We start from the raw sequence: 27155 nt of genomic DNA, 5'->3' as shown, positions 1-27155 counted from the left end.
ACATGGGAAAGCACGACATCGCACAGAAATCATAAAAACAAAAAAAACCCAAAAAAAGCCCCCCAAAAAAAAACCAAAAAAAAAAGGAATCAAAAGGAAAACTTTCCTTTTTTTTTTTTTTTTTGCTTGCTCCAACACCACAGTGGACACAGATACTATTTACAGCGACCTTCACATTTTTAAGATTCCCTCTGGGTGCTCCCGAGGCCCTGCTGCCGCAGGAGGGCTGGAGGCGGCGGAGGGGAAGGGGTCCCGGGGGGCTGGCTGCTTGGGGAGGGGGGAACCAGCCTGGGAAGAAGCAGGGCAGGAGGCAGCTTGTTGGCAGCCTGTGGAGGTTCACTGCTGCTCAGGTGACAGGGCAGGGTGGGAGAACGTGGGAGAACGTGTGTTTTTTGGGGGGAAGCATGTTTGATGCCCTGGGGGAAGGGTGGGCAGCCTGTCAGGGAGGACAAAAGCACCCTCGCTAAGCTGGTCTGGGTCCCTGCCCTCCCACGGGGTTCGGGCCCTGCCTTGTCAGCAGATTTTTGGCCAGCAGCCAGGCAAGGGGCTCCCAGTCCGGGCAGACAAATGGCACCAGCCCCTTCCCTGCGCTCCTCCTCCACCTTCCCCCTGTACCCAAAGTGGGTTCGGTGCTGCTTCCCGCTCCCTCAGACAGCAGCGGGGCAAGGCAGCACCGGCAGCCCACGGCTTTCTCTCCTCTTCCTGGGGACAGCAGCTCCTGCTCTCCTCCAGAGCCCAAGGGACGTCCTTCCCAGAGAGATCCGGCCCGGGAGAAACTCAAGAGCAGGTGGTGCGAATAAGAAACACTTCAGTGGGGGATTGTTTTAAGACAAGACTCTTTCAAGCAAGCAGGAGAACAAAAGATGTCGAAAGAAGCGCCCAGCATCACAGTGTAGACGAGCTCCCTGCCGGAGCCCTGCCCAGCCCTGCCTGCTTCCCTGCCCAGCGGCAGCCAGCACATCCACTGCACCCTCCGTGCTCGCTCCTGTCGATGGGAACAGCGGGTGGGGGGGTGGGTGGTGACAGGAAGACGGCAACAGCCACGCCGCTGTTATCTCCCTGAAGCCGGGAATGTGGCCCCGCGCCCAGGCGGCTCTCGGCGGGCGCGGGGATGGATACATCCAATGTAGACACCGACAGGGCTGGCGGCCAAGTGCCAGCGGCTTAAATTAAAAATCGAGGTAGCGAATGTCTGAAGTGCTTAGAAAGTAAATAAGTTCTGGAACGAAAGAGGAGGAAAGCCGAGCGGCTGCTGCAGGGAGCAGGCTCTGACCCGGTTTAAAGCTGTGCCCGCTGCCTCATGGCCGGTCCTCCTCTGCCTGCCCGGTCCAGGGGTGGCTGAGCAGGAAGGCAGTGGGCGAGGGACAGCACTGGTCAGGCCTCTTCCCAGCCCTGCAGCGGCTGGCTCGGTGCCCTGGGGCCTGCACACAGGGGTGAGAGGTTTTTTTGGTGCTGCCAAAGTGACCCCAACCTTCTCAAGCGGGAGGAAAGAGGAGAAAAGAGCAGGACCTTCCGGGACAGAGCAGAAAGCCTCCCTTTAAAGTGCATCGCATTTCTCCTCCTGCCGCCAGCTGGGACACGGGAGGAACCATAGTTCACATCGCCAGGGAGATTTCCAAGCCAGGGCAGGCACACAGATTGATTGTTTTCGGGGAGCCAGGAAGGAAGAGATGATTTCTTCCTGCTTGGCCCTGTCGAGGCCCACTCCACTGGGAGGTACGTTCAAGACGGGAGCAGGGGGCCAGGACGTTACAAGGAGACACCTTGCCCAGCAGCCTGGCCCCACAGCAGGCAAGGGACAGCACCTGGCAGGACCCAGCTTGCTAACAGGGGAGGCAATTCCACTGCAGAGCTGGGGACCTTGCTGCCAGCAGCAGCAGCCACAGACCACAGAGATCTGCTGCGGGCACAGGAACTGCAAGCAGCAGCAAAGCCAACCGCCCCAGAGCCGGCATAAGCGGGGAAACGCACAGGAGGAAGAGACCGAGGTCCAAGATAGCGGCATCTGATCTCCATCCCCTTCCCAAGAGGAACGCAGCAGCCAGCCGAATGTGCTTTGAGACCGGCCCCCCCTCAGCCTGCCCTGTTTATCCTCCATCAACGGACCCATGCAGGGGAGCATCACACAACACCCGTGTCAAGCGACACGCCGCAACACTGGCCATCTAAACCCCAGGCCCAAGGGATCTCAGGGCCCGGACAGCGCGTTACCTTGCCCTGGCTCTCCCTGGGCCGCATACCTGAGAAGCAGGGGATTTTGTCTGGTGAGAAGTGCAGGCTCGCTCTCCCTTTAACAGCTCAAACACAGCAGTTTGCAGTTCCAGTTACCCATCAAACATCGGCTAGAGGCTACAAAAGGTATTTCAGTCTTCTGACTCAAGCGAGGATGTTTGTAAGCAGTCGTTGCACAAGGTCACCCATCGCCTGCGAGGAGCGCTAGCCAAGCCCAGCCCGGCCTGCTCCGTCCCGCCTCACCTCCGGGCAAGGGGAGAGCCGCCGTCCCCGCCACGCACCCAGAGTCCTCCTTGGGTGGGAACACGACGCAGCCTCGCCTGGTGAGGCTGGGGGCGGTGGGGCAGGGCCTCCCGCCTGCGGGCAGCAACGTCTGGCGACTCACACCTCGCAGATGATCACCGGGAAATCCACGTGAATGCGAGGGTGCTCTAGTTTCACTATGCCCTGAAAGAAGAGTCAGAGTGGTGAGCAGAGGAGACCACTGAACAACAGCCCCGAGAGTCACCCCGTACAACAGAGGATTCCGTGCCCTCAAGGAGTTCACAAAGCCGCTGTGACACCAGGTATGCCTGAACAGCAGCAAGCAAAGTGAAAGCACTTTGCCCTTCGAACTCGTCCCTGGAGAGCTGACAGCAGCGCGGCTGGTGGCCACACATGGTGGGTCCAGAGCTCAGCAGAGCGAGAAAGGAGGGAGCTGCTCTGCCAGGCACTGCCCGTGCAGCAGCTGGTGCGTGACTGGCAGATATTGGCCGTCTGGGCTTTTCATCCGGCACCTTTCATTCACGGGATTTAAAAAGAATGAAAAGAGCTCTCTGAGAGAAAGCAGCCCGGGCAGCTGGCGCACAAGAAAAGCAGCTTTCTATCCAGAGGGGAGGCTGCTGAATGCACACTCCCTCCACGCCAGCTCAGGCGCCTTTCCCATGCTCTGTCCAAGCCTTCTCCTGTTACAGCACCAGGAGGACCCGCTGGCAGGTGGGGGGCTGGGAATGGAGGGGGGGGTTCAGGGCTGGGCCTGCACTCACAGAGCCAGAGAAAAGCCTGGGCTAGCAAAGCGCAATTTAGGGCCGGTGTTTGCTCTCTATAGCTCAGCCAAGCTTTCCAACTGGGTGGGTTTCAGCCCACATCAAGGAGGGTTAGGAGACAGTCCCACAGCTCAAGCCTGCCTCTGCAGTAACAGCCTGGGGAGCAGTGGCAAATTCTTCTCCCCCATCACTGTCTGCACAGCACCCAGAGGAGTCCCATTCCACCAGAGGGTTGCTCGCCCCTTGGAGCACACCAGGTGCTCACTAGAGCCATGCCTTTCTGTTACTTAGGAAAGACTCCTGCAGGGTCTCTCTCCAGCCCTGGTTTGATCCTCCCTTTTCTCTGTTTAGGCCCCTAGAAACTTCCCTACATGCAGGCTGACCTTCTCCTGCACCGAGACCCTCCACTGGAGTCCAAGCCCCTGCCCGGCTTCATCCCAGTTGCTTATTTTAAGAAGAGACTTTTGTGCTGAGATGCAAAATGCATAGCTGTCAACAACACTGTCACTACTGAGCAGCTGGAGGGAACGTGCGCACTCGTGTCAGTGAGTGATGGGCTCTGGCTGCTGCTTCCCGAAGCCAGGGCCTGGCCGTCCGCAGCGACGTGACACTGGCTGAGTAAGCGCAACACCTCTCACCTTGTGGAAGGTGGTCAATGATGGGACGCCATGGCCGTGCATGGCTGCCTGGCACTCTGTGCCCCACAACACACAGCCACCTGAGCTATCTTCCCCAGCCTGGCAGCTCTAAAGGGCTGGAGGGCACTGCTTCTCTCTGGAAAGCGGGGCTAGAGGGTGTCACCAGCCTGCCACAGCCTCATTAGGTGACATGGGTGTGAGACAGGACACACAGGAGACACAGCTCTGAGGCAGGAGCTGAGGGGGTGAGTGGAAAGCCTTTGCCTTCCCAGCAAGAAGATGCCCCGGGGGAGAAGGTAAAGCCAGGACATCAGCTGTCACCGTGGCGCTTTGTCATTCACTTTCCACCACCCTTCTCCACACGCTACCTGAGGTATCAGGTTCTTATGGATCCTCTTCAGCTTGGCGCGCTTCCTCCCATTCTTGGTAACGATTGTCTCCTCGTAGAACTCGTGGGCGAGATCCCCGTCCTCATCGTAATACATGGAGCTGCCGAGAGGAGAGGGGTGGCGGGTGGGCAAGGGCCTGACGACATCTGCTGTCTTCCCATGCCCTGAGCCGGGGAGGGAGCCGGGGCAGGCCGGCACTACCCGCCCTCTGCGGGCTGCGGAGACCACCCGCTGCCGGGGCTGCCCCCTCCGCCCCCCGCAGGCCAGGGCCCGTCCCCCCCGCCATGCCGGTGCCGCTGCTCGGGCGGGCCTGGACCGACGCCCCCCTCCCCGGTTGCCATGGCAACCGCCCCCCCCCCCATCTCCTTCTCCCTTCTCGGCCTCTCACCCGCGGCGTGTGAAGACGAAGGGGGTGGCGGCGCGCGCGCCCCGCGCCCGGGCCAAGGCCTGCTGCCCGCCGGGGCCCTCGGCGCCGCCGCCGCCCGCCGCCGGGGAGGCGAAGGGCCACAGCCCCCGCGACTTGGAGCCGCTGGTGCCCATGGCGGCGGCGGGGGCGGCGGGAGCGGGGCGGCGGCCGGGGGGGGGGGGGGGGGAGGGGCGGGAGCGGCCCGGAGGCGCCCAGCGACACCGACCGACCGCCTCCCTGCGTGCGCCACCGCCGCGCTGCGACACTTCCGGCGCCCGCGATGCCCCCGGCACGTGACTCGGGAGGGAGGAGGTGCCCGCGTCACGTGAGAGCGGCGCCGGGCGTGCCCTCCCCCTTCCCGCCTGGCGCCGGCGGGAACCTCGGGACCGCAGGTTCGAATCCCGCCGCGGCCGCTCACCACGTGCGGCCACCGGTGACACCGGGGGAGTCTTCGTGTCCCTTCCCGCCCCATCCTCCCCGACAAGGACACAGCGCAGGCCAGGCCTCGTCACCAAGATGCCTTTATTGGTGCTCGACACCCTGCTTCCCCCCAGGGATGCTCGCTGTCCCCCACTTCCCCAGGGACACCCACCCCCCTGGGGACACCCTCTCCCCTGGGACACCTGCTACTTCGGGGACCCTCACTCCCCGGGCCAGCCCCATGGCGGCTGCGACGGCCCGGTGGGTCCTGGCATGCCCCGTTCCACCTCCCCCCCTCCCCGGTGCCCCCCACCCGCCGGCGGGCAAGGGTCCCGGCGCACTGGCTGGCCACGGGCACAGGTGGCACGGTCACCCTGGGGTGCGCGTGGCCAGCGCTTCCTGCATCTTCTGGCGGCAGCGGGCGTAGCGGTGCCGCAGCCGGCGCACGTGCTCCTCCTCCTCCCGCTGCAGGATGCGCAGGAAGTTGTGCAGCTCCGGCAGCGTGAAGGCGTCCCACTGTGGGCAGACGGGCTGCCATCGCAACGGGGACGCGGCGGCAACATCCCCCCGCCACGTCCCCCAGGGGGTGCAGGTGCCAGTCCCCTTCCCATCCCCGCACTCACGTTCACCTCCCCGGTCTCATTCTCCTTCAGGACAAAGCTGAGCACCTTCTCGCTGGGGCCAGCCAGCAGCCGCAGCCGCAGGGGCTGCTCCTCGTCGGCCAGCTTCCGCAGGTACACTGCAACAGTGGCCATGTGTCACAGGGGGACACCAGCATGGGGACATCACCGCCATGGGGACACTGCCACTATGGGGACACCGCCGCCACAGGGGACACAGGACACTGCCACCAAGGGGGACACCACTGCTACAGGGATGCTGGCACCATGGGGATGCTGCCACTATGGGGACACCATTGCCATGGGGACCACTGCTGCCACCGGGGGACATGGCCACAGTGACAGAGGACACTGCCACCAATGCTACAGAGATGCTGCCACTATGGAGACACCCCTACCACAGGGGACACTGCTGCTACAGGGATACTGACACCATGGGGATGCTGCTGTCATGGGGATGCTACCACTGTGGGGACATCACTGCAATGGGGGACACCGCTGCCATGGGGGAAAGGGGACACTGCCACCAAAGGAGGATAGCACTGCTACAGAGATGCTGCCACTGTGGGGACACCCCTGCCACAGGGGACACTGCTGCTACAGGGATACTGACACCATGGGGATGCTGCTGTCATGGAGATGCTACCACTGTGGGGACATCACTGCCATGGGGTGTCAGCCACTGGGGACACTGCCACCAACGGGGACACCACCACCCCAGGGACATTGCCACCATGGGGCCACCCCCACCCAGGGAAAGCTGCCACTACAGAGACACCGCTGCCACTATGGGGAACGCTGACACTACAGGGGACACCACCGCCAGAGGGATGCTGCCACCACAGGGGACATCACTGCCATGGGGGTGCTGCCACCATAGGGTCACCACCCCCCCAGGGACACTGCCACCATGGGGTTGCCCCCCACCCAGGGGAAGCTGCCACCACGGTGACACCACCACCGCTATGGGGACAGGGCCACCCCAGAGCACTACCTTGCTCATCCTTCTCGGACCTCTCGAAGAGGGCGAACTTGCGGGGGTTGTCGACAACGGTGAACTTGCGCAGGAGGGCGTCGATGACCTCGCTGGCGCGGGTGTGCGAGAGGATGTGCAGGTGCTTGACGGTCCCCTTGGGCAGGTAGAAGGACGTGCGACGCTTCACCCCCTGGGCGCGGGGCCCCGGCCGCCCCGCTTGCAGGGAGGGGACCCGCTTGGTGGCCGGCACCGAGACGGGGCGCACCAGCTTCAGCTGCACCTTGATGAAGCCGGTGTAGGAGCCGTCCTTGTTCTGGGAGACACCGGTGGGGGGGTGAGCGGGGCCAGGGCAGGGCGCCGTGACCCCCCCCGGCCCTGTGCCATCCCCATACCAGGCTCATGAAGAGGTTGCTGTTGATCTGGCTGTTGTACTCCTTGATCCGCTGCTCCACCTGCGCCTGGTCCAGCTCTGCCTTCTCCCACTCGCTGGGCTCATCCTGTGTGACAGTGGCTGGGCTGAGCGGCACCGTGGCTGGGGGGGGCACACCTCTGCCCACCCCGGCATCCCGCCGCCCCCCAGCCCGCCCTGAAACACTGGCTGACACACAGTGACGGGCGGGCGGTTGCGTGGGGTTGCATCAGCCCAGCTGGCGCTGAGCTGGGCCCTGCCGGGGAAGCTCGGCAGAGCTCACCGCTGCCCCGGCCCTGCTACGGGGACACCGGCACCGGCCACCCCCCCACCAGCCCTCATCCCCGGGGCTGCAGGGAGGGGTGAACCCGCCGTGAGCACACCCCGGGGCCGGACATCCCCTCCCAGCACCCCAGATCAGAGAGGTGTCCCCGAGGCAGAGTGCTGGCAGCCGCCAGCCCGGCACCGGGGCGGGCTGGGTGCCTGTGGGGATGCCCCGGAATTCGGGGCAGGAGGGCTGGGCTGAGGGGTGCAGCCCGCCCGTGCCGCCGGCACCCCGCTTCAAAGTGCTGGCCCCACACAGGGTGGACCCAGGCGTCCTGGCTCAGCGTCCCCACCGCCCGCTAATGACTATTTACGTGTGGCTGCGGAGCCACCGCGCAGAGCTGCACGTGTCCCCACGGCACCGCGGGGCTGGGAAGCACCTGGGGCTCCCAGCCCTGACGGCCACCCCATGGCACACTGGCGCTGCCGGGCCCTGCTGGGGTCCCCACAGGATGGGGACAGCTGTGAGGCCGCCCCGGGGGGGCTCACCCTGACACCCCCCAAGCACTGTCCTTCGCCCTCTCCAGGAGCGGCTGCGGCCCCGGGGGGCCATGGGGCAGCCATGCCAGGCAGTAAAGCCCCACTCGCCCCCCTGCACCTCGCCCGCCCCACAGTGCCACATCCAACCGGACACGGTCACGCTGCCCCACAGCCCGGCCACGCTTGCCCCAGTGGCAAGGTCATGACCGCCCCCATATGCTCGCCCCCACAGCAGAGCCACGCTCAGTCCCGCTCTTGCCCCCACAGCAAGACCACGCTCGCCCCACGGCAGGACCGCGCTCACCCCATGCTTTCCCCACGGCGGGGCAACACCTGCCCCCGCACCAGGACCACCCTCGCCCGCTCCCCATCACCCAGCCCCCCGGGTTCGCTCCCCCCCGGCTGACGTCACCCGGTTCCCCCCATGACGTCACGGCCGGCGGTCCCGGGAACCGACCTGTCGGCGTCGCGGGCGGCGGCCGAGGGAGGTGCGGGCGGTGTAGAAGAGCTCGGGCTCGGAGTCGGAGTCCTCCTGGCTGCAGTAGCCGCTGCTGGCCGTGCTGCCCCCCGTGCCCCCCGCGCCGCCCCGCCGCAGCGCCAGCGCCGCCGCCGCCCCGCAGCCCCCGGCCCCGCCGCCGCCCCCCGCCCCGGCCGCGGGCACGGACACGGCGGCGGCGGACACGGCCCGCCCCGCCCGCCCCGCCGCCCCGCGGGCACACGGGCACGGCCGGCCCCGCGCCAGCCCGGCCGGACCCCGGGCTGGGGCCCGGCTCAGCCCGCTCCCGGCTCGGCTCAGCCCGCCCGCGGTCGCTATCCCGGCTGGGCTCGGCACAGCTCCGCTCCTTCTCCCGGCTCCGCTCCGCACGCTCCCTATCGCGGTGCCGTTCCCGGCTCGGCTCAGTCCGGTGCCGGCTCAGCCCGGTGCCTGTGGCGGTGCCGTCCCGTCCCGGCTCAGCGCCGTCCCCGTCCCCGCTCCCGCCGCGGCCCCGCCCCGGCCGTGGGGCTGACGCGGGCCGGGGGCGGCGCGGCGCGGCCCCGCTTCCGGCGGTGATTTCACCCGCCCGGACCCGCCTGTGCCCCGGCGCGGCACGGTATGGTCCGACATGGGACAGCCCAGCATGGTCCGGCACAGCCCGGCATGGCACGGCTCAGTATGGCTTGGCACAGCCCGGCGTGGCACAGCACGGCCCCGCCAGCCCGGTATGTCACAGCCTGGCATGGCACAGCACAGCATGGCTTGGCATGGCACGGCGTATCATGGCACAGCACAGCATGGCACATCCCAGCCCAGGCCAAGCCGGCATGGCGCAGCCCAGAATGGCTTGGCATAGCCCAGCCCAGCACAGCCCAGCATGGCTTGGCATGGCATGGCATGGCACGGCACAGCCCATTATGGCTTGGCACATCTTGGCATGGCACAGCACAGCCCAGGCGAGCCCAGCATGTCACAGCACAGCACGGCACAGCACAGCCTGGCATGGCACAGCCTGGCATGGCACTGCAGAGCACAGCATGGCTTGGGATGGCATGGCACAGGCCAGCATGGCACAGCATAGCCCAGGCCAACCCAGCATGGCACAGCCCATTATGGCTTGGCACAGTGTGGCTTGGCACATCCTGGCATGGCACAGCCTGGTGTGGCACGGCACAGCAACGTGTGGCTTGGCATGGCACGGCATGGCACAGCCCCTTGTGGCTTGGCACATCCTGGCACGGCACAGCACAGCCCAGGCCAGCCCGGCATGGCACAGCACAGCCCAGCATGGTTCGGCACAGCCTGGTTTGGCACAGCCTGGTATGGCGTAGCCTGGCATGGCCCAGCCCATCCCGGCATGGCCCATCCTCGCACAGACCAGCCCAGCCCACCAAGGCTCAGCCCAGCCTGGCACCGGACAGTGTGGCATGGCACAGCAGAGCCCAGCATGGCTCAGCACAGCTCAGCATGGTTTAGCCTGGCACAGCATGGAATCACAGAATACCAGGTTGGAAGGGACCTCAAGGATCATCTGGTCCAAACCTGCTTGGCAAAATCCAACCTTTCTTGACGAAAAGCATGTCCTGGTGCCATGTGGCACAGCACAGCTTGGCATGACAGGACATGGCCTCAAACGGCACAGCCCGGCACAGCCATCCCCAGTCCAGGCAGACTCCAGGTTGGCCACCCCCCACCCATGCCCTCCCTCGCAAACACAGACCAGGCCCTACCACATTGGTGTCCTTCTCCAGCGCCTGCTCGGTGCCATCATCCTCGTCGCCAGCGCCCGGGGGGCCGCTGCAGTCCAGCCGCACCAGGGCCCGGCACCGGTAGTGGCAGGTGAAACTGCAGTCTGGGGATGGGGACAAGAAGGGGGGTCAGCAGGGCCACCCATCCCCTGGTGTCCTGAATCCAGCTGGTGGCATATCAGGGTGCTTCGTGTTGGGTCCTCATCAAGGCTGGTATCACCACCAGGTCCTGGCCTTGGTGGCTGTGCCAGGGGGGGTACCGGTGCCCAGTGGGGCAAGGGCTGGTGCGTGGTGCCAGTACTGGTGCCCAGTACCCCTGTCTGCGCCACTACCGGTGCTGGTACCTAGTGCCTGGGATGCCACTGTGCCTGGTGGCACGTTGTGCCCACACTGTACCGGTGCACAGGGGACAGCATGCACATGGGACCTAGTGCCGTGCCATGCTGCTGACCGGTACCGTGCGTGGTACCCGTGCTCCCTGCCTGGGCAGTGGGGATGGCTGGTGTGGGGGTGCCTGGTATGGGGATGCCCCGTGCCCGGTGGGGGTGCCCGGTAACGGGATGCCTGGTGGGGGTAATCGGTACCAAGGTGCCTGTGCCTGGTGCAGATGCCCAGTACCGGCACGCTCAGTGCCCAGTGTGGGTGCCCAGTACTGGGACACCCGCTGCTCCGTGGGGGTGCCTAGTGCCAGGACACATGGTGCGCGGTGGGGGTGCCCGCTACTGGGATGCTCGGTGCTTTTTAGAGGTGCCTGGTAATGGCATGCCAGTGCCCGGTGGGGGTGGCTGGTCCCGGGCCACCTTGTGCCTGGTGGTGGGATGTCTGGTGGGGGTGGCCCGGTGACGGGATGCCCGTGCCCGGTGGGGGTGGCCGGTGCCGGGACGGCCGGTGCCTGGTGGCGGGATGCCCGGTACCGGAGTGCCCGGTGGGGTGCCCGCTGGCGGGATGCCCGGTGGGGGGAGTCCCGGGGGCGCGGCGCGGTACTCACGGCGGCACTGGAGGCTCTTCCTGCCGCCGCCCCAGACGAATTCCCCGCAGAGGTCGCACCAGGTGTGGAGCCCGCGGCGCCGCGGCTCGAAGCGGTGCCCGGCGCCCGGTACCGCCGTCAGCCGCGGATCGGGGTGCGCTCCGGGGCCGGTTCCGGTCCCGGACCGGCGGGCCGGGCTGATGCGCAAGGCGTTGGTCCGTTCCAGGCGGCCCCGGCCCGGCCGCGGCTCCGGTTGCAGCTCCCGCAGCTCGATGAGCTCCATGGCCCGGCGGCCGCGGGCGCTGCGCGGCGGCGGGGCGGGGGCCGACACCGGGGATGGGACCGGGGCGGGGACCGGGAGGGGCCGCCCCGTCCGGGCACGGCTGGGGAAACTGAGGCAGGAGCCGGGGTCCCGATCGCCGCCCCCGGTCCCGGCAAGCCCGGCGGGACGTGATGGAGGCGGGGATGAAGCTCTCAGAGCCGCTGCCAGGGAAGAGGGGCCCCGCTCCCCCCGCCACCTCTCTCAGGATCGGGGCGAGCCTCGCTCCGTGCCTCAGTTTCCCAGCGAGGAAGGGGGCTGGGGGAGCCTTTCAGCAGGCGAGAAGCAGCGAAATGTCCCCTGAAGAGCCTCCAGGCTCGGTCCGGCCGCAGCCCCGGACGAGGAGCCAGGAGTAAACTCATCGCTCTGAGCCCTGGCTCCTCGTCCGGGGCTGCGGCCAGACCAAGATGGTTTCCTGCCCGCTGTCGTGGCTCCTGCAGCAGCTTTGCTAGTGCAAAGCCTGTTTTGGGATCTGCGTAAGGTGTCTCAGGCTCCCCATCAGGAGATGCACTATCACCCCTTCCCAGCCGTGCTCACGCCAAAGCTCCAGCCCTTTGGCAGCAGCTGCTGGCCAGGGAGAGGTGTGGATGCGCCCCGAGGCAGAGCAGGCCCCCAGTAAACCTTGCTGGTGGGCAGGGGGACAAGCCCTGGGTGCTAATGTCACATCAACTGGTGGGGGGGTATGTGTGAATTGTCCCTGTGAGGTGGCAGATGACAAACAGCCGAGAAACTCCGCTTGCGCACAGCGAGGTGCTCGTGCTAACCACATCCTCTGCCTCCTCCCACTGCTCTAACAACAGCAGCCAAAAGATAAGAGGGGGACATGGAGGCCTCCTCGCCCCCCTGCCTCCCCCAGCTCACAAGTCTTAGCTGCAGGGGGCTTGGCCCTTCTGGTAACCACAAGGGTATTGGCTCTTTTTTTGGGGGATCTCTGGGATTGCTGTTGTCGCAGAAGGGAAAAAGGGACACGCACCCCTCTCCCTGGGTGCAAGGGAGGGGAGGAAGAGGTTTAGCATCTTGAGCTTGGAAAAAAAAAAAAAAGCAGGAGCCGAGCAGCAGTGGGGTGCATAAAGGAGGTTTATTGGAGAAGGCTGCGTGGAGAGGAGAGGAGAGGCTGAGCCTGGCCAGCCCTGCTCGGGATTGGGAACAGGAGGAAGAGGTCTTTGCTAGCTTCTCCTCACCAGTTGCTGGGCTGCACACAGGGGGCACCTCTGCCTCCCCATGCCATGGGGCAGATGCCAGTCACCACTTCTTTTACAGGTCGTCCGCTCTCCTCGGCTCCCCGGCCATCAGGTTGCAGGCAACCTTATGCTTCTGCCAGTGCTGGACCTGGCATGCCCTGCGGAGGGGAAGACCGCGGCTCAGGGGCTGTGTCCACAAAGCCGGGTGCCCGCAGCTCGAGCAGGCGTGCAGCAGGGCCACCTCCATCCCTGGGAGCAAAGCAGCGCCAAGGACAAAGCCCAGCACCGTACTCCTCTGGGTGCTGGGGAGAATATGGCATGGCTGAGCATTAGCCCAACAGGGAAGTGGATGCAGCCCCCAGTTTCGGGGGCTAAGAGGGTTTAACAACACGGCTATAACCAGACCTTGCCAGATGGTTCAGGACGAGAGAAGATTTAATTTACTGCCACCATCCCAGCTGCCACATCCCAGCCCATCACCCGCACCCACAGACTCATGGGCGCTCTCCTCCCCGCTCCTGCCCCACCAAGGTGCAGGGGAGGGAGACAGTGTCACCATGGGAAACCCTGCCCACCGCTGCAGGCACAGGCAGCTCAGCACCTGGCAGCGGTGACACAACACTCACCAGCATCTCCGGCACCTCAGCCCCACCGTAAGACTCGGAGAGGTACGTGGCAAGTGGAGAGCCAGCAGCGCTGAGCAGCAGTGGGAGCCCTGGCTTCCCTTGGCCCTTTCACAGCATCCTCCAGTGAGGTCTGTGGTGCTCAGGGGAGCAGGGGGCACTGGGGGGCTGCAAGGGGTACCGGGGGTGACAGGGGACAGCGGGGGCTGGCAGGGCTCCCTTACCGTGTGCAGTACCACTCATTCCGGCAGCGAGAGCACCGCTTGGCTGCCTCCGTGCCGCACGCCCCGCAGCGGGGCTTGTTGGGGGCCAGAGCCTCCATCATGTCCAGGCTGTAGGTCTGTGCCCACCTGTGGTGGGCAGAAATGGTGTGAGACTGCTCATGGGGAACAGCTGACAACTAGCAAGCTGTCCTCGCTGCACCCTGCCACCGAGGGGACATCCCCAGCCAGTACCACAGATCCCTCTGTCCTCCCAGTGCTGCGCTCCAGCCCCTGCTAACGGGGATACTGGCTCCACTGGGCATCCTCTGTGCACGTGCCAGGGCCTTACCTGCGTGCCTGGAACTTCAGCTCCTCCTCGGTGGGGCTGAAGACACGCTTCACCTGGTGTTTGGCGATGGCCTCCCACTTCCCTGCATTTTTCTTCAGGATGTGGTCCCAGATGACGGGAACCTGGTGGGAGAGGCAGAGCGGGAGGAAGGGGAGCTCGCAGACAGACCAAACACGCTGCGGTACAGAGGCATTTGCGGGAGGGAGATGCAGCCAGCCCTGGGCACAAGGACTCTGTGTGTGTCCCTGGGAGGTCGAGTGGAGGCAGCACATGCAGAGGTGAAGGCGCGGGGAGCGAGTGTGCTTTTGGGTAGACGCAGGGGATAGATCCACTCGCTGTGGAGCATTTAGGAGAAACAAGGCAAAACCATCGGGGACGGGTTGGGAGCGAGAGTTCAGCCCTTGAGGCCCAGGCTCCCGCACAGAAAGCCCTGGGATCTGAGGGCCCTGTGTGCCAGCAGAGGCATGAACCCCGTGCTCCGGAGCCGTTTGCCTGAGCAGATTTTTCCACTCGTCACTTCCCCGAAGATGAACACTTGGGGAAGGGCTGGTCGGCGCGAAAGGGAAAGCACCAGCCAAGAGCAGCGCGTGGAGTTCAGGCTCTGGAGAGGACGATGCTGCTCCAAACAGCGCTGCCTTCTCCAGCAGAGTAAAAATAGCCAGGCCTGGAAGGGGAGGAGGCTGCTCTGGAAGCAGCCAAAAGGAAAAAATCCTTTTCAAAGTTTGGCTCGGTGACAAGGAGTGAGTTCACCGCTTTCTGGGCAGAGCAGGGAGCCCACGTGTGTGCTTCCAGCTGGCTGCCCCTGCCCACCCGCCGGGCTCAACCCCAGCCCTTGGCGGAGGCAGGAACAGCACCAGCACAAAAGCAGAGCTACAGAGAAGGGCAGCAGCCTGAGCAAGGGCCGGACAAGGTCCCCGGCACGGCAGCTGCCTGTCCCTGCCCCACCGACACGCTGGCAGTCAAGGCACATGGAGCAAATCCATAACCACCTCCGCCCTGCTGCCATCCCCGCTCCCAACCGCTTGGCTTGACCATCCGCAGCCTTCCCCAGCCCCAGCTCCCGGCACAGGCCATGTCTCCGGCTCAGCCACAGCCGGCCGCAGCCGGGGCACACCACCCTCCTCCTGAGCCACACAGCCAACTGCGCTGGGGATGGCACACTCCCCCTCTGCACAACCCAAGCGGACACTGCCCAACCTACCCATCCGCTCCGGGAAGCGGCATGGGAACGCCCAGCAGCGGGGAAGAGCCTCTGCTCTCCCAGCTCTTCTCAGCTGCCTCTTTACGGATCTCCCCCCCTCCTCCCCCTGAGTTTCTCCCCCCAGCTCACGAGAAGGCAGTAGAAACACTTTGCTCCAGAGGTTACCACTGCATGGATTAAAAGCCCCAAGGACCCCACACTGTCTGAAGACCCTCAGGGCCCAACTCCTGAGCCCCAGACATCAGCTGGGATCAGTTTGACTCCAGCCTTTGCCACCGGACCTCGGCATCCCTATGTACACAGTGTGCCAAGCAGCCTCAGGCCAGGGCAGTAAAAGTGACTCTTTCATGGGGAGTCCAGAATTCAGCAGGGAAACACTGATAAATGTCAAATAAAGAATTAATTGCAAAAACAAGCCAGCTGCCACCACCCCAAGGACTCAGGGCAATCTGGAGAGCGGTTTATAACCCAGCATTTATGCCTTTAGCTGTGGCTGCTTGGCCACTGCTGTGGCAGAAGTCCATGGATGATGCGAGAGCCAACTTTGCTGGCAATAAGGGTGTAACAGTGAACTGGGTGCTTGGCTGCTTTACCACAGCACCACCTCGCCAGAGCTGAGCTTGGTGGGAGGACAAGGGGGTAGGGAGCTCTCAGGCTGAAAGCAGAGCTGCAGGAGAGGTGAAGGAAGAGCCACAGGATACCTGCTCCAGGACGAGATCCTTTTTTGGGGGAGCTGGCTCTGTCACTGCGAGGTGGCTCAGAAATCTCTGCAGCTCCACCAGGTTGGGCAGCTGGTCGATGAGGACGTCCGTCAGGAATGCACGGAGCTGTAGCCACAGAGGGGAAGGGAAGAGCAAACGGAGGTTAAGACAAGGGAGCCAGAGCTGGGGAAGCAGCATGGCAAGGGCAGGGATCTGCAGGGCACTGGCAGAGTGACCCATGGGGTGCACTCGCAAACACAAGCTTTGCTGCTGCTGGTACAGTGACAGACCCCACTGCTCTCCCACCACTGGCTGCTAGGAGCCCACAGCAAGGATGGGGAGAGACGCCTGGAGGGGCCCAGTGCTGGCAAGGTCCCACTCTGTGCTGCAGGGTCCTACCTTGAGGAGCTGGCTCTTGTTGAAGCCATCAAAGTGGTATTTGCGCTGGCATTCAGGGCTGAGCAGGAGGTTGAGGAGGGCAAGCCACACCTGCCCATCGAGTTTGGTCATCTTCACCTGGTCTTCAGGGGGCACTACATGCCAGGCACCGTTCTCAAACTTCTTGAGCTTGCCTGAGGGACAGAAGAACACCCTGCTCCAGGGAGAGACAGCACTGCCCAAGGGAAGAGAGCTCAAAGATGGGGATGCTGGCCTACGCTCACTTCCTCACTCCACCACAGGTAAGCCCCTCCTGCTTCTGTCGCCTCAGTTTCCCCACCCTTTTTGCTCAGCAGAGCAGCCTTCTTGGTACTGAGACACATATTAGAGAACATGAAAAGCACAGAGAATATGTATTAAAACAATAGGGCTGTGGCAGGAACTGAAAGATCCCTGTGATCTCTCCCTCTGGACTTGGCCAGGAGCACAGAGCACTGGTAGATGGTGGAGGAGTCCATGCTGTAGCAACAGAGCTGGAGAGGCAAGTTTTGGGGTATCAGCACAGCCAATACCTGCTCTTCTGAGGTTCTTCTGCCAGAGAAAGACAGAAGTAGCTTGAATGTAACAGAAGTGACAAAACAAGCTCCAGGAGCTACTGTGCTGCTCTGGGGGGTGGAGGAGGATGTAACCCTACATCTGCGCAGCCTGGAAATGCCTTTGCACTCTTGTTTCTTTCCAGTCCCTCCCCCTGGGCCCAGGATCAAAGCTCCCTCTGACACCCTGAGAGCACAGGCAGAGAGAAGGGATGCGTTTCCCGGCCAGAGGAAGGAGGAAAGCTCCCACATCCAGCTAGGCTGCTCTCGGCAGGCGCAGAGCCACGTGCTTCCCAGCATCTCTTCCTCCCCTGCCCGCGCTGTGACCCCCACGGTGCAGGGCTGGGGAGGGGAGCGTGGGTTCCCACGCCCCAGGCTGTGCCCCCCCGCTGCTCAGAGGCAGGCAGCAGGGAAGCTGGGGGGGCTGCAGAGGTGCAGGAGGCAGGGCTGACGGCACAGGCGGCGGCCGATGGGCACAACCTCATCAGAGACATTTGTCCAGAGCAAGGCTCAGCAATCAGCAGCTTCAGGGCAATCGGTTTGCTGGAGCCGTGCCTGGCTCCAGTTCTTAGCGCTGACCCAGGGAGGTGCAGGCAGGCTGAGACTGGCACTCTGGTCTTTCTGCACCCAGGACAAGACTCCTCAGAGAAACTGGGGCTGGCAGATGTGCTACGCTCCTGCTCCCGCCCTGGCCGTGATCAGTTCGGACAAGACACAGCCCTGTGCGAGGATCAGCTTTTGGTAGGATGGATGAGTCCCCAGCCCAGCTGTGCTGCAGCTGCTTTCGAGCTGAAGAGCTTCAGGCAGGGAGCACGAGCAAGGAGGAAGGGGAGGAGGCTGGAGGGGAGGGTAGGGCGGGAGCAGCTTTCTGCAAGGGCTCCTGCAGCAGACCCCTCAGTGGATGCGGGTCCCAGCACGCCACCACAGTGCCACAGGTACCACAGCCACAATAAGTACCTGCTTCCTGGCAGCTCCAGGGGCAATGCTCCACCAGCTCGACAAGGAGGCAGGGCAGGTTGTGTGTGTTCAGCATCCGTGTCAGCGCGCTCAGGGGCAGACTGGAGATACGACAGAAAGGGTGAAATGGTGCTCACAGACAAATGCCAGCACAGATACAAACGCTCCCCGAGGCAACTGGGAGAGGCAGGACAAAAACAAAGATCTGGGCTCCCACAAGTACCACAGAGCAGGGTGGAGCGCCGCTGCCTTTGCCTCCCGGGGTGCGGTGCCATTGCCACCATGGATACAGCCAGCTGCTGAAAAGGGTCCAGGTGCCTGCTGCAACCCCATAGGAATCTCAACAGGAGAGCTCGGCATGTCCCCTGCTGCTCCTGGGCACCTACCTCTCCACCTGATCGGTGATGAACCGCAGCACGGACAGGGCTTTCAGGGAAATCTCAAAGTCCATTGTCTCCGCCTGCTTCCGCAGCTCCTGTGGAGGCACAAGCACAGCCTCGGGATTTCAGGCCCCATTTCCCAGGAGCTGCAGGGAGGCAGCCTCTTGGCTGCACATGGATAACCACAGACTGGGGAGGAAACTAGAGCCCTGCAAAACAAACTCTGCTTGTCATCTCGACTGTGCCAGTGCTGCCTGTTTGCCAGGGCAGCCACAGAAGTGCTTGCAGCCCACTGTTGCTCGTCCCTCATCTCCCTACCCCTAACACGTCACGGGTGGCTACCGGCAGCAGTGGCCCTGCACAGGGGCCAGTCCCAGACTGCTCCTCTCTCCCCTTGTGGGACCATCTTGTGGCCCATGAGACACGTGAGGCTGAGGGAGGGGGAAGCTGCACAATCAGCAGAGGAACTGGAGAAGGAGGGAGAAACTTGGCCCTGGCGCAGCTGCAGTCCTACATCCACCCCACGTGGATCTGCCTCTCCCCTCCATCCTGCGTAGGGCCAGCTAAAATATCTGCCTGTGGTTATCCCAGCCTGAAGCTATGCCACGCTCCCCAGCCACCCGGCCTCCTCCCCTTCCCAGGCAGTGTGGACACCCCGATCATCCCAAACACTCAGGCTAACAGTCTGACCGCCCCCCTCTGACTCAGCCCCTTTCCAGACCATCGGGATGGCTCGGCTGAGAAGGTGCCAAGTCCTTTTCCCTGGCCCAGGCAGAGCTTCTCTCCAGTCCCAGATGCTCAGCAGCTCATATCTTTGTGTGCAGAGCACTGACCTCAGCTCCTACTCCTCTACTGCGCCCCTTTAACTGTTCCCTTCCAAATTCCTGAGTGGGAAGACCTGTGCTCCCCAAGCCGGTGCCCCACACGCTACTAAGAAAGCCTTTTGGGCTCTTTCCCCCACTTCCCTCTCCAAACTCTCCCAGCGAGGCTGTTTCCTACAGCTCTTCCTGGTATCCGGACCTCATCTCTGCTACCTTCAGGCAGGGACTGTCATTTGCCTGTGCTTCTGAGGGACAGCAGAACAGGTCCTGCTCCAGGGGTTACCACCGTACACAGTCACAAAAGACAGCAGGCTCCACAACACAGGAGAGGGCAGGAATGGCTTTTTAGTAGAGGGTTATTGTATGTAGAGTCAGGAGGGTCTGGAATGAATCAGAGGAAACCAGGCTCCTTGGGAGATGAGTGCTTTTTTGAACCCTATTGGCTAGAAAAGGTCTTTTTTTTTTTGCCTTGAACCGTGACAAAGCTCTAACAGAGACACCCCTTCCCCTCCCCAGCTGGGAAAACATTTCCTGGAAAACATCCCTATTGTGCTTCAGAGCCCTCCACTTCCTTCCCTTTTCTGGAAGAGGAGCACGTGCTCGGGCAACAAGCCAAAGGATGGAGGCAATGCTGGGAGGTACAGCCAGGCTTTCAGGCTATCAACTTTAACCCTGCTTCTCCAGACACTCCTCGTGACGTGCGCAGTTTAAAGAGGAAACTCGAGGTGCCAAGAAGCGAAGTCCCAGAAGCAAAGAGAGCTCCCACAGCAGGAAGGTATGCGCGGTAGCCCTGAAACACCTGGCTGAGAACAGCTCCGGGCTCAGACCAGCACAGAGATCTCAGAGCGCCAAGGATGCTGGGGGGAAACATGTTAGGACAATTCCTAGTCCTATCGTGCATCGGTTTAGGCAGGGATCCCTCTCACGGTTAACCCTGGCTGGCTGCAGCAGCAGCCTGGGCTGAGGCGGTTTCACAAGCTCCAGGGAGACAAACCCACACAGCTTTTAAGAGCAAACGGCCAAAACCCCTGTACGGAATATTTTGCGTAACTGTCAACTGTCCAGTGTCCCCCCACTCAGAGTGCCAGCTCAGACTGTGTCCTGCAGGAAGCCTCAAGCTGGTACTGTCACAAGAGAGGGTGGAAGCGCAGCTGGGGGGCGGAGGGAGGTGAGTGCAGCTGCCAGCCCAGCCAAGCTGCTGGTGTGGAGGAGCACCAGCACCAGACACCCCTCCGAGACGGGCGGGAGGTGCTGGGGTTGCAGCCCAGTGGTTCTCCACAGGAAGCCCCCCTCCACCGTGACGCTTCAAGCTGCTCACATCCTCCATCACACACGCCCCCAGTGAGCTACAGGACTTTCTCCTCACCTGCATGGACGAGGGGCTGGCCAGATCCTCAGGACGAAGCTCCGTTGGGGTCGCTGTCTGTCCACTGGCGCTCCGAGCTGCAAGCAAGGTCAGTTTTCGGTGGCAATAATCAATTAAATCCAGAATGCTGTCTTCTGCTGACTCGCAGATCTCCTTCACAATGACAAGAGTTTCACAGAGGGCCAGCCCCCACAGCCATGGCTTTCCATCCCCAGGGGCTTTACACTGAAAAAAGCTGAACCTGTCTCTTACCTTGTAAAAAAACACGGTCTCCAAGAGGTTAATGATGGAGGCTTCATGATGCAGCTGAGGGAGGAAACCAGCAAGAGTGAGGTAACAGCGGAGCAGTCACTGGCACCGAGGACACAGGCAATGGGACTGGGAAAAGGGCTCTTAGAAGCTGCACATGTAGTTGTGGCCAAATGCAAGTCCAAGAGCCAAATACAAGTGAGGTAATCTTTAAAAGAACTCCAGTTCATACAGTTCATATTAATATTTATGTTAACATGCCTATGACACTATAACATGCTGATAGAGAACCACGCTTCCCAGCAGGAAGGGCTCTTGCTCCCTCGAGAAAACTGCAGCCCCTGGCGCTGGCACGGAGCCACTGCCTGAGATGTGACAGTACTGTGCTGAGAGCCCCTGGGACCGGGGCAGACAGCCTTGTCCCGAGACTGGGAACCACGAGATAGCTGCCTTGAGGCAACGCTGCAACAAACGGCTGCCCTGGGAACACACTACTTTGCCCCAGCAAGGTGTTGCCCTGGACTGAAAAATGGGCTAAAACTTTCAAGCCTCGGGCAGATTTCCCTTAGGTCAAGGGCTCCATCCCTCTGCGGGGCAGCCAAGTTCCCAAGATCACTCCCTTGCCAAGAATGGCCCGAGGGACAGCTGCTCCCAAAAGCTCCGTAAGAAAAAGCTACATTTTTCTAAACCCAGAGGCACATAACCTCGGAGAGTCCTCTGGTAAGAGGTGCCAGCGAAAACCAGTGCTCAGAGGGGGGCAAAGACCCCAGGGGTGTTGCTGCCTGGGACTGAGGGTAGCGCTCGTTACTGGGAGCTGCAAGCCAGGAGCACAGCTGCCTCCAGGAAAGGCTTTTGCTGCATCCCAGCAGCTCCAGCAAACCCCCATGTGGGATTAGGCAGGGACACAGAGCCGAGTTCCCCGGGGAGCAGGTCCCTGTCCCTCCTGGGGGCAAGGACATGGGCTTGTCGCTCGCGGCTTTGAGAAACCAGATGCTTCCCACTGTGTCACACTGTCAGGCGCAGCTTCTCAGCTTGGTGAGATGTAAAACCCCAGCTCTGAGATCTTCAGGGTGAGGTTTATTTTTAAGCATGGCGATGCCTGCCCGATTTCCAGGCTTGTTCCCACTGCTCCCTCTACTCACCACCACGTAGATGGGGAAGGTGCTTCTTGGTTTGAAGTCCTCCAGCCGGCACAGCACGGGAAAGACCTTGTGCTTCCAGATCTCCACAGAGATCAGCTCCCCAATGAGAACAGGAATCTAGACAGGGAAGGGACAGGGGAGCAAAGCCGTTCAGACCAGTGCTGGAGTGGGAACCAGCTTTATTGCTAATGCTCAGCTGCACAGACTTTGGAGTCTTCCCATGGAGGAGGGTGGCCTTGGGGCACACAGTCTCTATTCACCCAGCTCAGAAATTATCAATTTTTCCCTAACAGACCAGAGGGAGCTTCTAGGGTTGCAAAGCGGGAAGATGACCCCAAGGAGCTAGGCAGGTCCAGGGCACCACGCATCCCGGTGCAGTCTAGCACACTGTAGGGCTGGGACACCTCGAGTATAGGGCAAAGACCTGCAACCAGAGAGGCTGGTGCACAACAGAGACCAAAACAACCTCCAGAGAGCAACCAGAGACCAGCAAGCAGAAATACCACAGTTTGACCTTTATTTTTTTTAAAAAAGCAACACTGGCAAAACACCAGTCAAACGTCTTTTGCCGGAGATACAGCAGATTCTTCGCCACTTTATACCAAAATTGCACATTGTCCACAAGACAATCCCAGCTCAAGGCTAAAGGCCTGCCAAAGGGGATCACCCCCACACCCAAGGAGGCTCACCTTGGCGTAGCTGACCAGCAGCTCGGTGAGGAGCTGCTCCTGGCCCGCGGAAGCGCTCAGGATGGCATGCATATTGAGCTTCTCCACACACTCGTGCTGCTGAAGCCATCTGCGGGGCAGCCAGCAAAGGCATCAGTGACAAGAGACCTCCGGCCACTGTCTTTTGGGCCCTGCTGCACTCCTGGAAAGGGTCCCTCATTCAGGGAAACCTGCTCCCGGCACCCCCATTGCCAGGAAATGCCCCAAGCCTGCCAGGCACCCCCAAACCCCATGCCGTCCCTTGAGCCTGCACTCCCTGGGGCAGCAGCTCCACCTGAGCCAGCCCCACTGCCCTCTTGCAACACCCACTGTGAGACACCCCACTGGGGACACCCCAAAACTAGGGGTCCTCTTCTCCATCACTCCTGCCCACACAGACCCTCCAGGGACATCCCAGGTCTGGACCTTTCCTGGCCTCCCCATCCCACAGGCTGTCCTCTCTCTCCCAGCCCTTGCTGGAGGGTCCCAGAATTGGTGCCCCTTCTCTCCCCCCAGCCCACCTTGACCCTCTAGGGTCACCTCAAAACTGGAGCCTCTCCTCTCTACCTTAGACCTTCTTGGGCTCCTCTTTATCCCCACCCAGACCCTCTGGAGACACCCCAAAACTCTTTCCCCTAGACCTTCTGTGGATGCCTCCCCCCAGATCCAGGACCCCTCGTTACCCCCATCCAGAGCCCCTGGAGAGCCCCCACACCGGGCCCCCTCCTCTCCCTCCACCTCACACAGCCCCAACGGGGACAAATCAAACTTAGAGCCCCTTCTTTGTGCTTCCCCGACTCAGACCCCCCCGGGGACACCCCAGAACCGGGGCCCTGCCCCTTCCAGACCCCGCCCCCAACACAGCCGTCCCCCCGCCCCGCACCCCTGCCCGCCGGCGTCCCGCAGCTCGGTGCCCTGCAACGCCCGCACCAGCGCCTCGGCCTCGGCGGGCAGCAGCGGCGCCGGACCGGCCATGGCGGCGGCGTCGTTGTCGCTATGGCAACGGGGAGCGCTGGCGGAGCCTCTACCGCCCCCTGGCGGCGCGGAGGACCCGCTGCGGGCCACTGGCGGCGGGAAGGAGCCTCTGCCGCCCCCTGGCGGCGCGGAGGAGCGACGGCGGCCGGCACCGCGCTGCGGGGACACACACGGGGGGACGCGCCGGGGGGGGGACCCCGGGTGCCATCCCCGCCGTCACTTCCAGCACACGATGATGTTGGGGTCGTTCTCCAGGCGCTCATCCAGCTCCTTGTAACTCATGCCTAGAGAGGGGGGACACAAGGCAGTGGGGTGTCAGTGGGGTGGCTGGCAGCGGTGTCAGGGGGCTGGCTGGGTCCCCAACTCCTCCCCCCGGCAGCATGGGCTTGGCAGCCCAGTTCAGAGCTGAGCCCAGCATGGAGTCCCATCTCCCTGCGGTTTGAAGGCTCCCAAAGGGGCGAGGGAGACCCCAAAACCAGCCGGCGGCCATGGGCACCCAGGCAGCCCCCTGCCTTCCACCAGCCCCGGGTGCTGCACGGAGGAGCCTGGATCCTCACCGGTCTTGCAGCAGATCTCATCGTAGCTGTGGCAGCCTGTGTACAGCCGGGCTGGGTGGCTCCGCTCGTCCCGGGACACCTTGACAGGGTATTTCTGGAGTCGCCGGATAAGGCCCTTCATCAAGCCAAACTGGATGAGCCTCCTGGGGATGAGGAGGGAAGAGACTGGGACCGCGATGCTGAGACCTCAAACACCCCAGCTCCACCTGTTCCCTTCTGGTTCCACCACTCCACATCGCTGCCTCAGTTTCCCCATCTACAGATACAGCGGTTGGATATTCCTTCCTCGCTCCCGCACACTGACCCTGCCACCCCTGGTGTCACCACCACCCTCAGGGACCGAGCAGGAGGTGCTGGCTCTGACCTCTCGTCCACTCTCTGCAGCTGCAGGGTGTAGCGGGAGATGAGGTCTCGCACTGTCGTGCCAGGGCTCAGCCCACAGTACAGCTGGAAGACATCCCTGAGGCTGGCTCGCTTGTGCCCTGCGGGGACAAGTCACCAGTCAGCCGCCCTCTCCCTCTGCCTCCACCAGCAGCCCAGTGCGGGGTCACCATACCTTGTTTGGTGACATAGGACAGACACTCTTCCTGGAGACACTTGTCATCCACTAGGTCCTGAACCTTTGGTGTGGTGCAGTAGACATTGGAGTACTGGAAAGTAAGGGAAAACCATCTCTGCTCAGTCATGGCTCCGAGACAGACCCACCCGGCTCCGAACACCGCTGTCCCTACAACGGCCACCCTGATGACACAGCCACCCAAATCCCACTTATGGCCCCATGCATCATGGCTTGACCCACCTGGAGTATGGAGACGAGCGTGACGACCCCGTAGTACCTGCGGATGGACATGGAAATGTGAGAGACCCTCTCTGCCAGCACCCACCACCCTTCCTGTCTCTGGCCAGTCCCTCTTCCATGCACTCACAGCAGGTTCTGCACGGCAATGCGCACCAAGTTCAGCTCCACGTCAGCTTCTGCGGAAATCTTCTGGACGTGCCGAAAGCCATCAATGTAGGGCAGGATCTAGAAGGGGAGGAGGTGAGAGCTAAAAGGAGAGAGAGCAGACAAGCCCAAGGCATCACCCTGAAGCCCAAAAAACTCCCCTGTGTCGGGGAGTACGCTGGGATAGGCAGGCTTCATCCCCAGCAGCATTTTATCCTTGTGCTGCGTGAATGGGTTGCTCGCAGGCCTGAGCACAAAGACAGGAGCACCAAACCAATGCTCATTAACGTGGAAATCTCCAGGAGAGCCCGACTCCCCTCTGACACAGGGCAGGCTGGAAACAGATCCCATTCAAAGTGTCTTGATCCCCATCAAGCACACAGACCTGCTGCGTGGTGAGATCCCACTGGGAGTTGAAGAAGTCATCCTTGTCTTGGGTGAAGACGGGGACATCATACTCCTGCACGATGGGGGGGTCCGGGCGCTGCTCGATCACCTTCAGGTGGATGGTGTTTGATTCATCTGTCCAAGGAAGGGGGAGTGCTCAGGTCCCACAGAAACCTCTGCTTATGACCATCAGCCCCAGGACACTACCACGCCATGCAGAGAAAGGTGTTTGCAGCCCATAATCCCATCCCACCCCTTCGAGCCACCCAGGGCAAGGCCAGCTTGTCACCCTCCAGCTCCAAGCATAGACAGGAGCAGCGCAGGCAGAGACAACCCAGGCAGGGGGTGGCCCAGCTGCCTCCCAGCACTGCTCCCCAGCACTGCCCTGCCCCGCTCCTGCCCTTGCTGCCAGGCTGACGGCGGCACGGCTGCCGTACCTATGGGCAGGGTGCATTTTCCTTTGGCATTCAGCTCCTCCAGCAGGATGGTCATGATGGGAACCAGCTTCTGTTTACTCTCCTCGTTGGAGATGAAGCCGCTTTCCAGCTAAAGAGAGCAGGAAATTTGAGTCAGCTCCTCCCTGCAGGATTACTGGCTAAAGGAACCACAAGTCTCTGCTCCTGTCCTTCCTCAAACTTCAAGTGAAACCAGCACAATCCTCTCCTCGCTGTAAACCTGGTGCCTACCCCAGCGTTGGCTCGGGCCTCACCTCGAGGGTGGTGAGGTAGCCAGCCAGCTTCTTCACTATGGGCTCCAGCGCACAGGCCTTGGCTCTGGCATCGCACACGAAGCCCAGGTTGAAGAGCAGAGCATTTCGGCTGTACTTCTTGTGCTCAATACAGACGGGGCAGCCGATAAGCTTCTTCTCCATGGCCGTCCTACAGGAAGACAAGTACAACCTGCACCTACGCCCTCAGGGAGGCCTGAGCCCTGCACAAGGCTGGTTCCCAGTTGGCTCTGGGAGCAAGGGTTTCTCAGCTTTGCAGGAAAAATGATGTCTAATCCCCAAATGCTCAGAGTGCAAAATACACAATCTGAAGAAAGGGGAAAAGAGTCAACTATCACAGAAGAAAACAGTCTCCTTTCAAAACCAGCACGGCTCTCAAGACTCATTTGAATTTCATGGATTTCAGGCTGGCAGAGAACCACATGCAGCACCAGCCACCCCCAGAATCAGGTGTCCAAGCCTCCTGCACGGGTAACTGCGGGGCTTCATAATGAACCTGCTGACCTCTGGGACAGAAATCCCTGTGACCCAGAGCTGACGGCTGGCACCATCACATCACCAAGCTGTCAGCTCCCGCTGGTGGAGACATGCCCAGTGGTGGTGGGGACAGGGGATTCATTCCACAGGGAAGGACAACACTTGCCGACACTCACACGGTGATCAGCTTGTTCTGCAGCTCGGGCTTGGTGATGACATACACCTGGATGGTGTCAAAGAGCTCCCGGGAGATGAAGTCCTCTGGCACCTGCAGAAGCACAGAAGGCCCCGCTCCAGCCTCACCCACCCGCCAAGCCCCAGCCCAGTCCCGGGCCTCCCCAGCCCTCTCCCGGGCCTCCCCAGCCCTGCGGCCTCCACCCCTGCCCCCTCACATTCTCCCCTGTGGGTGCTCCAGGGCCCCAGCGGGAAGGTGCTTCCAGGCCTCGACACCCCGCCAGGGCCCTGCCCCGGTACCAGCCCCCGGTAGGTGCTCTCAGGCCCCGCTTCCCTTTCGGGCCCGGGCGCAGACCTTCCCCCTCACACCTGGTAGGTGATCTTGGGCCCCAGCGTAGGGTGGAACTCGCTGAAGAAGACGCACTCGATCCTGCCGCCCATGGCGGACCGCTCAGGCCCCGGTGTGGCGGCGGCAGCGCGTCACGCAACGCGCATGCGCCTAGGGCCCAGCCGGCCACCGTAGCGCCGGTGCTGAGGGAGTCGCGTCACACGGCCGCGCCGGAGGAGGCGGACTCTCGCCGTGAGTGACAGCGCGGCCCAGCCATTCAGCGATGGCCTGGCGCGACGGAGGCGGGC

General features: G+C 62.5%; 4 protein-coding genes across 6 annotated transcripts; all 4 read right to left on the bottom strand.

Moving 5' to 3' along the window:
• Positions 1-364: 364 nt before the first annotated feature.
• Positions 365-4908, bottom strand: TUSC2 (tumor suppressor 2, mitochondrial calcium regulator). The gene is made up of 3 exons (XM_063347977.1): positions 4673-4908; positions 4264-4384; positions 365-2679 (listed from the first exon to the last, which is right to left on the bottom strand). Exons 1-3 carry the CDS (start codon positions 4822-4824, stop codon positions 2614-2616), a joined length of 339 nt encoding a protein of 112 aa, XP_063204047.1. The 5' UTR covers positions 4825-4908; the 3' UTR covers positions 365-2613.
• Positions 4909-5046: 138 nt separating this feature from the next.
• On the bottom strand, positions 5047-11459 carry RASSF1 (Ras association domain family member 1). Its single transcript, XM_063347976.1, has 6 exons — positions 11131-11459; positions 10125-10246; positions 7099-7203; positions 6725-7019; positions 5734-5849; positions 5047-5626 (listed from the first exon to the last, which is right to left on the bottom strand). The coding sequence occupies exons 1-6, from the start codon at positions 11390-11392 to the stop codon at positions 5480-5482; spliced, it is 1047 nt and encodes a 348-aa protein (XP_063204046.1). The 5' UTR covers positions 11393-11459; the 3' UTR covers positions 5047-5479.
• A 1035-nt stretch (positions 11460-12494) lies between these two features.
• On the bottom strand, positions 12495-23289 carry ZMYND10 (zinc finger MYND-type containing 10). The gene is made up of 12 exons (XM_063348082.1): positions 23163-23289; positions 22262-22370; positions 21573-21689; positions 20434-20487; positions 20182-20334; positions 18001-18089; positions 17615-17715; positions 16086-16258; positions 15687-15812; positions 13785-13906; positions 13457-13582; positions 12495-12767 (listed from the first exon to the last, which is right to left on the bottom strand). The coding sequence occupies exons 1-12, from the start codon at positions 23252-23254 to the stop codon at positions 12683-12685; spliced, it is 1347 nt and encodes a 448-aa protein (XP_063204152.1). The 5' UTR covers positions 23255-23289; the 3' UTR covers positions 12495-12682.
• Positions 23256-27032, bottom strand: NPRL2 (NPR2 like, GATOR1 complex subunit). 3 transcript variants are annotated; one of them, XM_063348084.1, is made up of 11 exons: positions 26889-27032; positions 26522-26613; positions 25851-26019; positions 25579-25687; positions 25140-25276; positions 24738-24835; positions 24611-24647; positions 24368-24461; positions 24116-24293; positions 23812-23954; positions 23258-23538 (listed from the first exon to the last, which is right to left on the bottom strand). In XM_063348084.1, exons 1-11 carry the CDS (start codon positions 26958-26960, stop codon positions 23471-23473), a joined length of 1197 nt encoding a protein of 398 aa, XP_063204154.1. In that variant the 5' UTR covers positions 26961-27032; the 3' UTR covers positions 23258-23470. The 3 variants fall into 3 exon arrangements, with proteins under 3 accessions (XP_063204156.1, XP_063204154.1, XP_063204155.1); XM_063348085.1 differs by having other exon boundaries at positions 23262-23538; positions 24176-24293; XM_063348086.1 differs by lacking the exons at positions 26522-26613; positions 26889-27032 and adding an exon at positions 26373-26502 and having other exon boundaries at positions 23256-23538.
• Between the last annotated feature and the right edge of the window lie 123 nt (positions 27033-27155).

This window comes from Chroicocephalus ridibundus, chromosome 10 (genome assembly GCF_963924245.1).
Source record: "Chroicocephalus ridibundus chromosome 10, bChrRid1.1, whole genome shotgun sequence".
Taxonomy (NCBI): Eukaryota; Metazoa; Chordata; class Aves; order Charadriiformes; family Laridae; genus Chroicocephalus; species Chroicocephalus ridibundus.
Note: the sequence above shows the minus strand (reverse complement) of the source record. Positions and strands in the feature narration are given on the sequence as shown.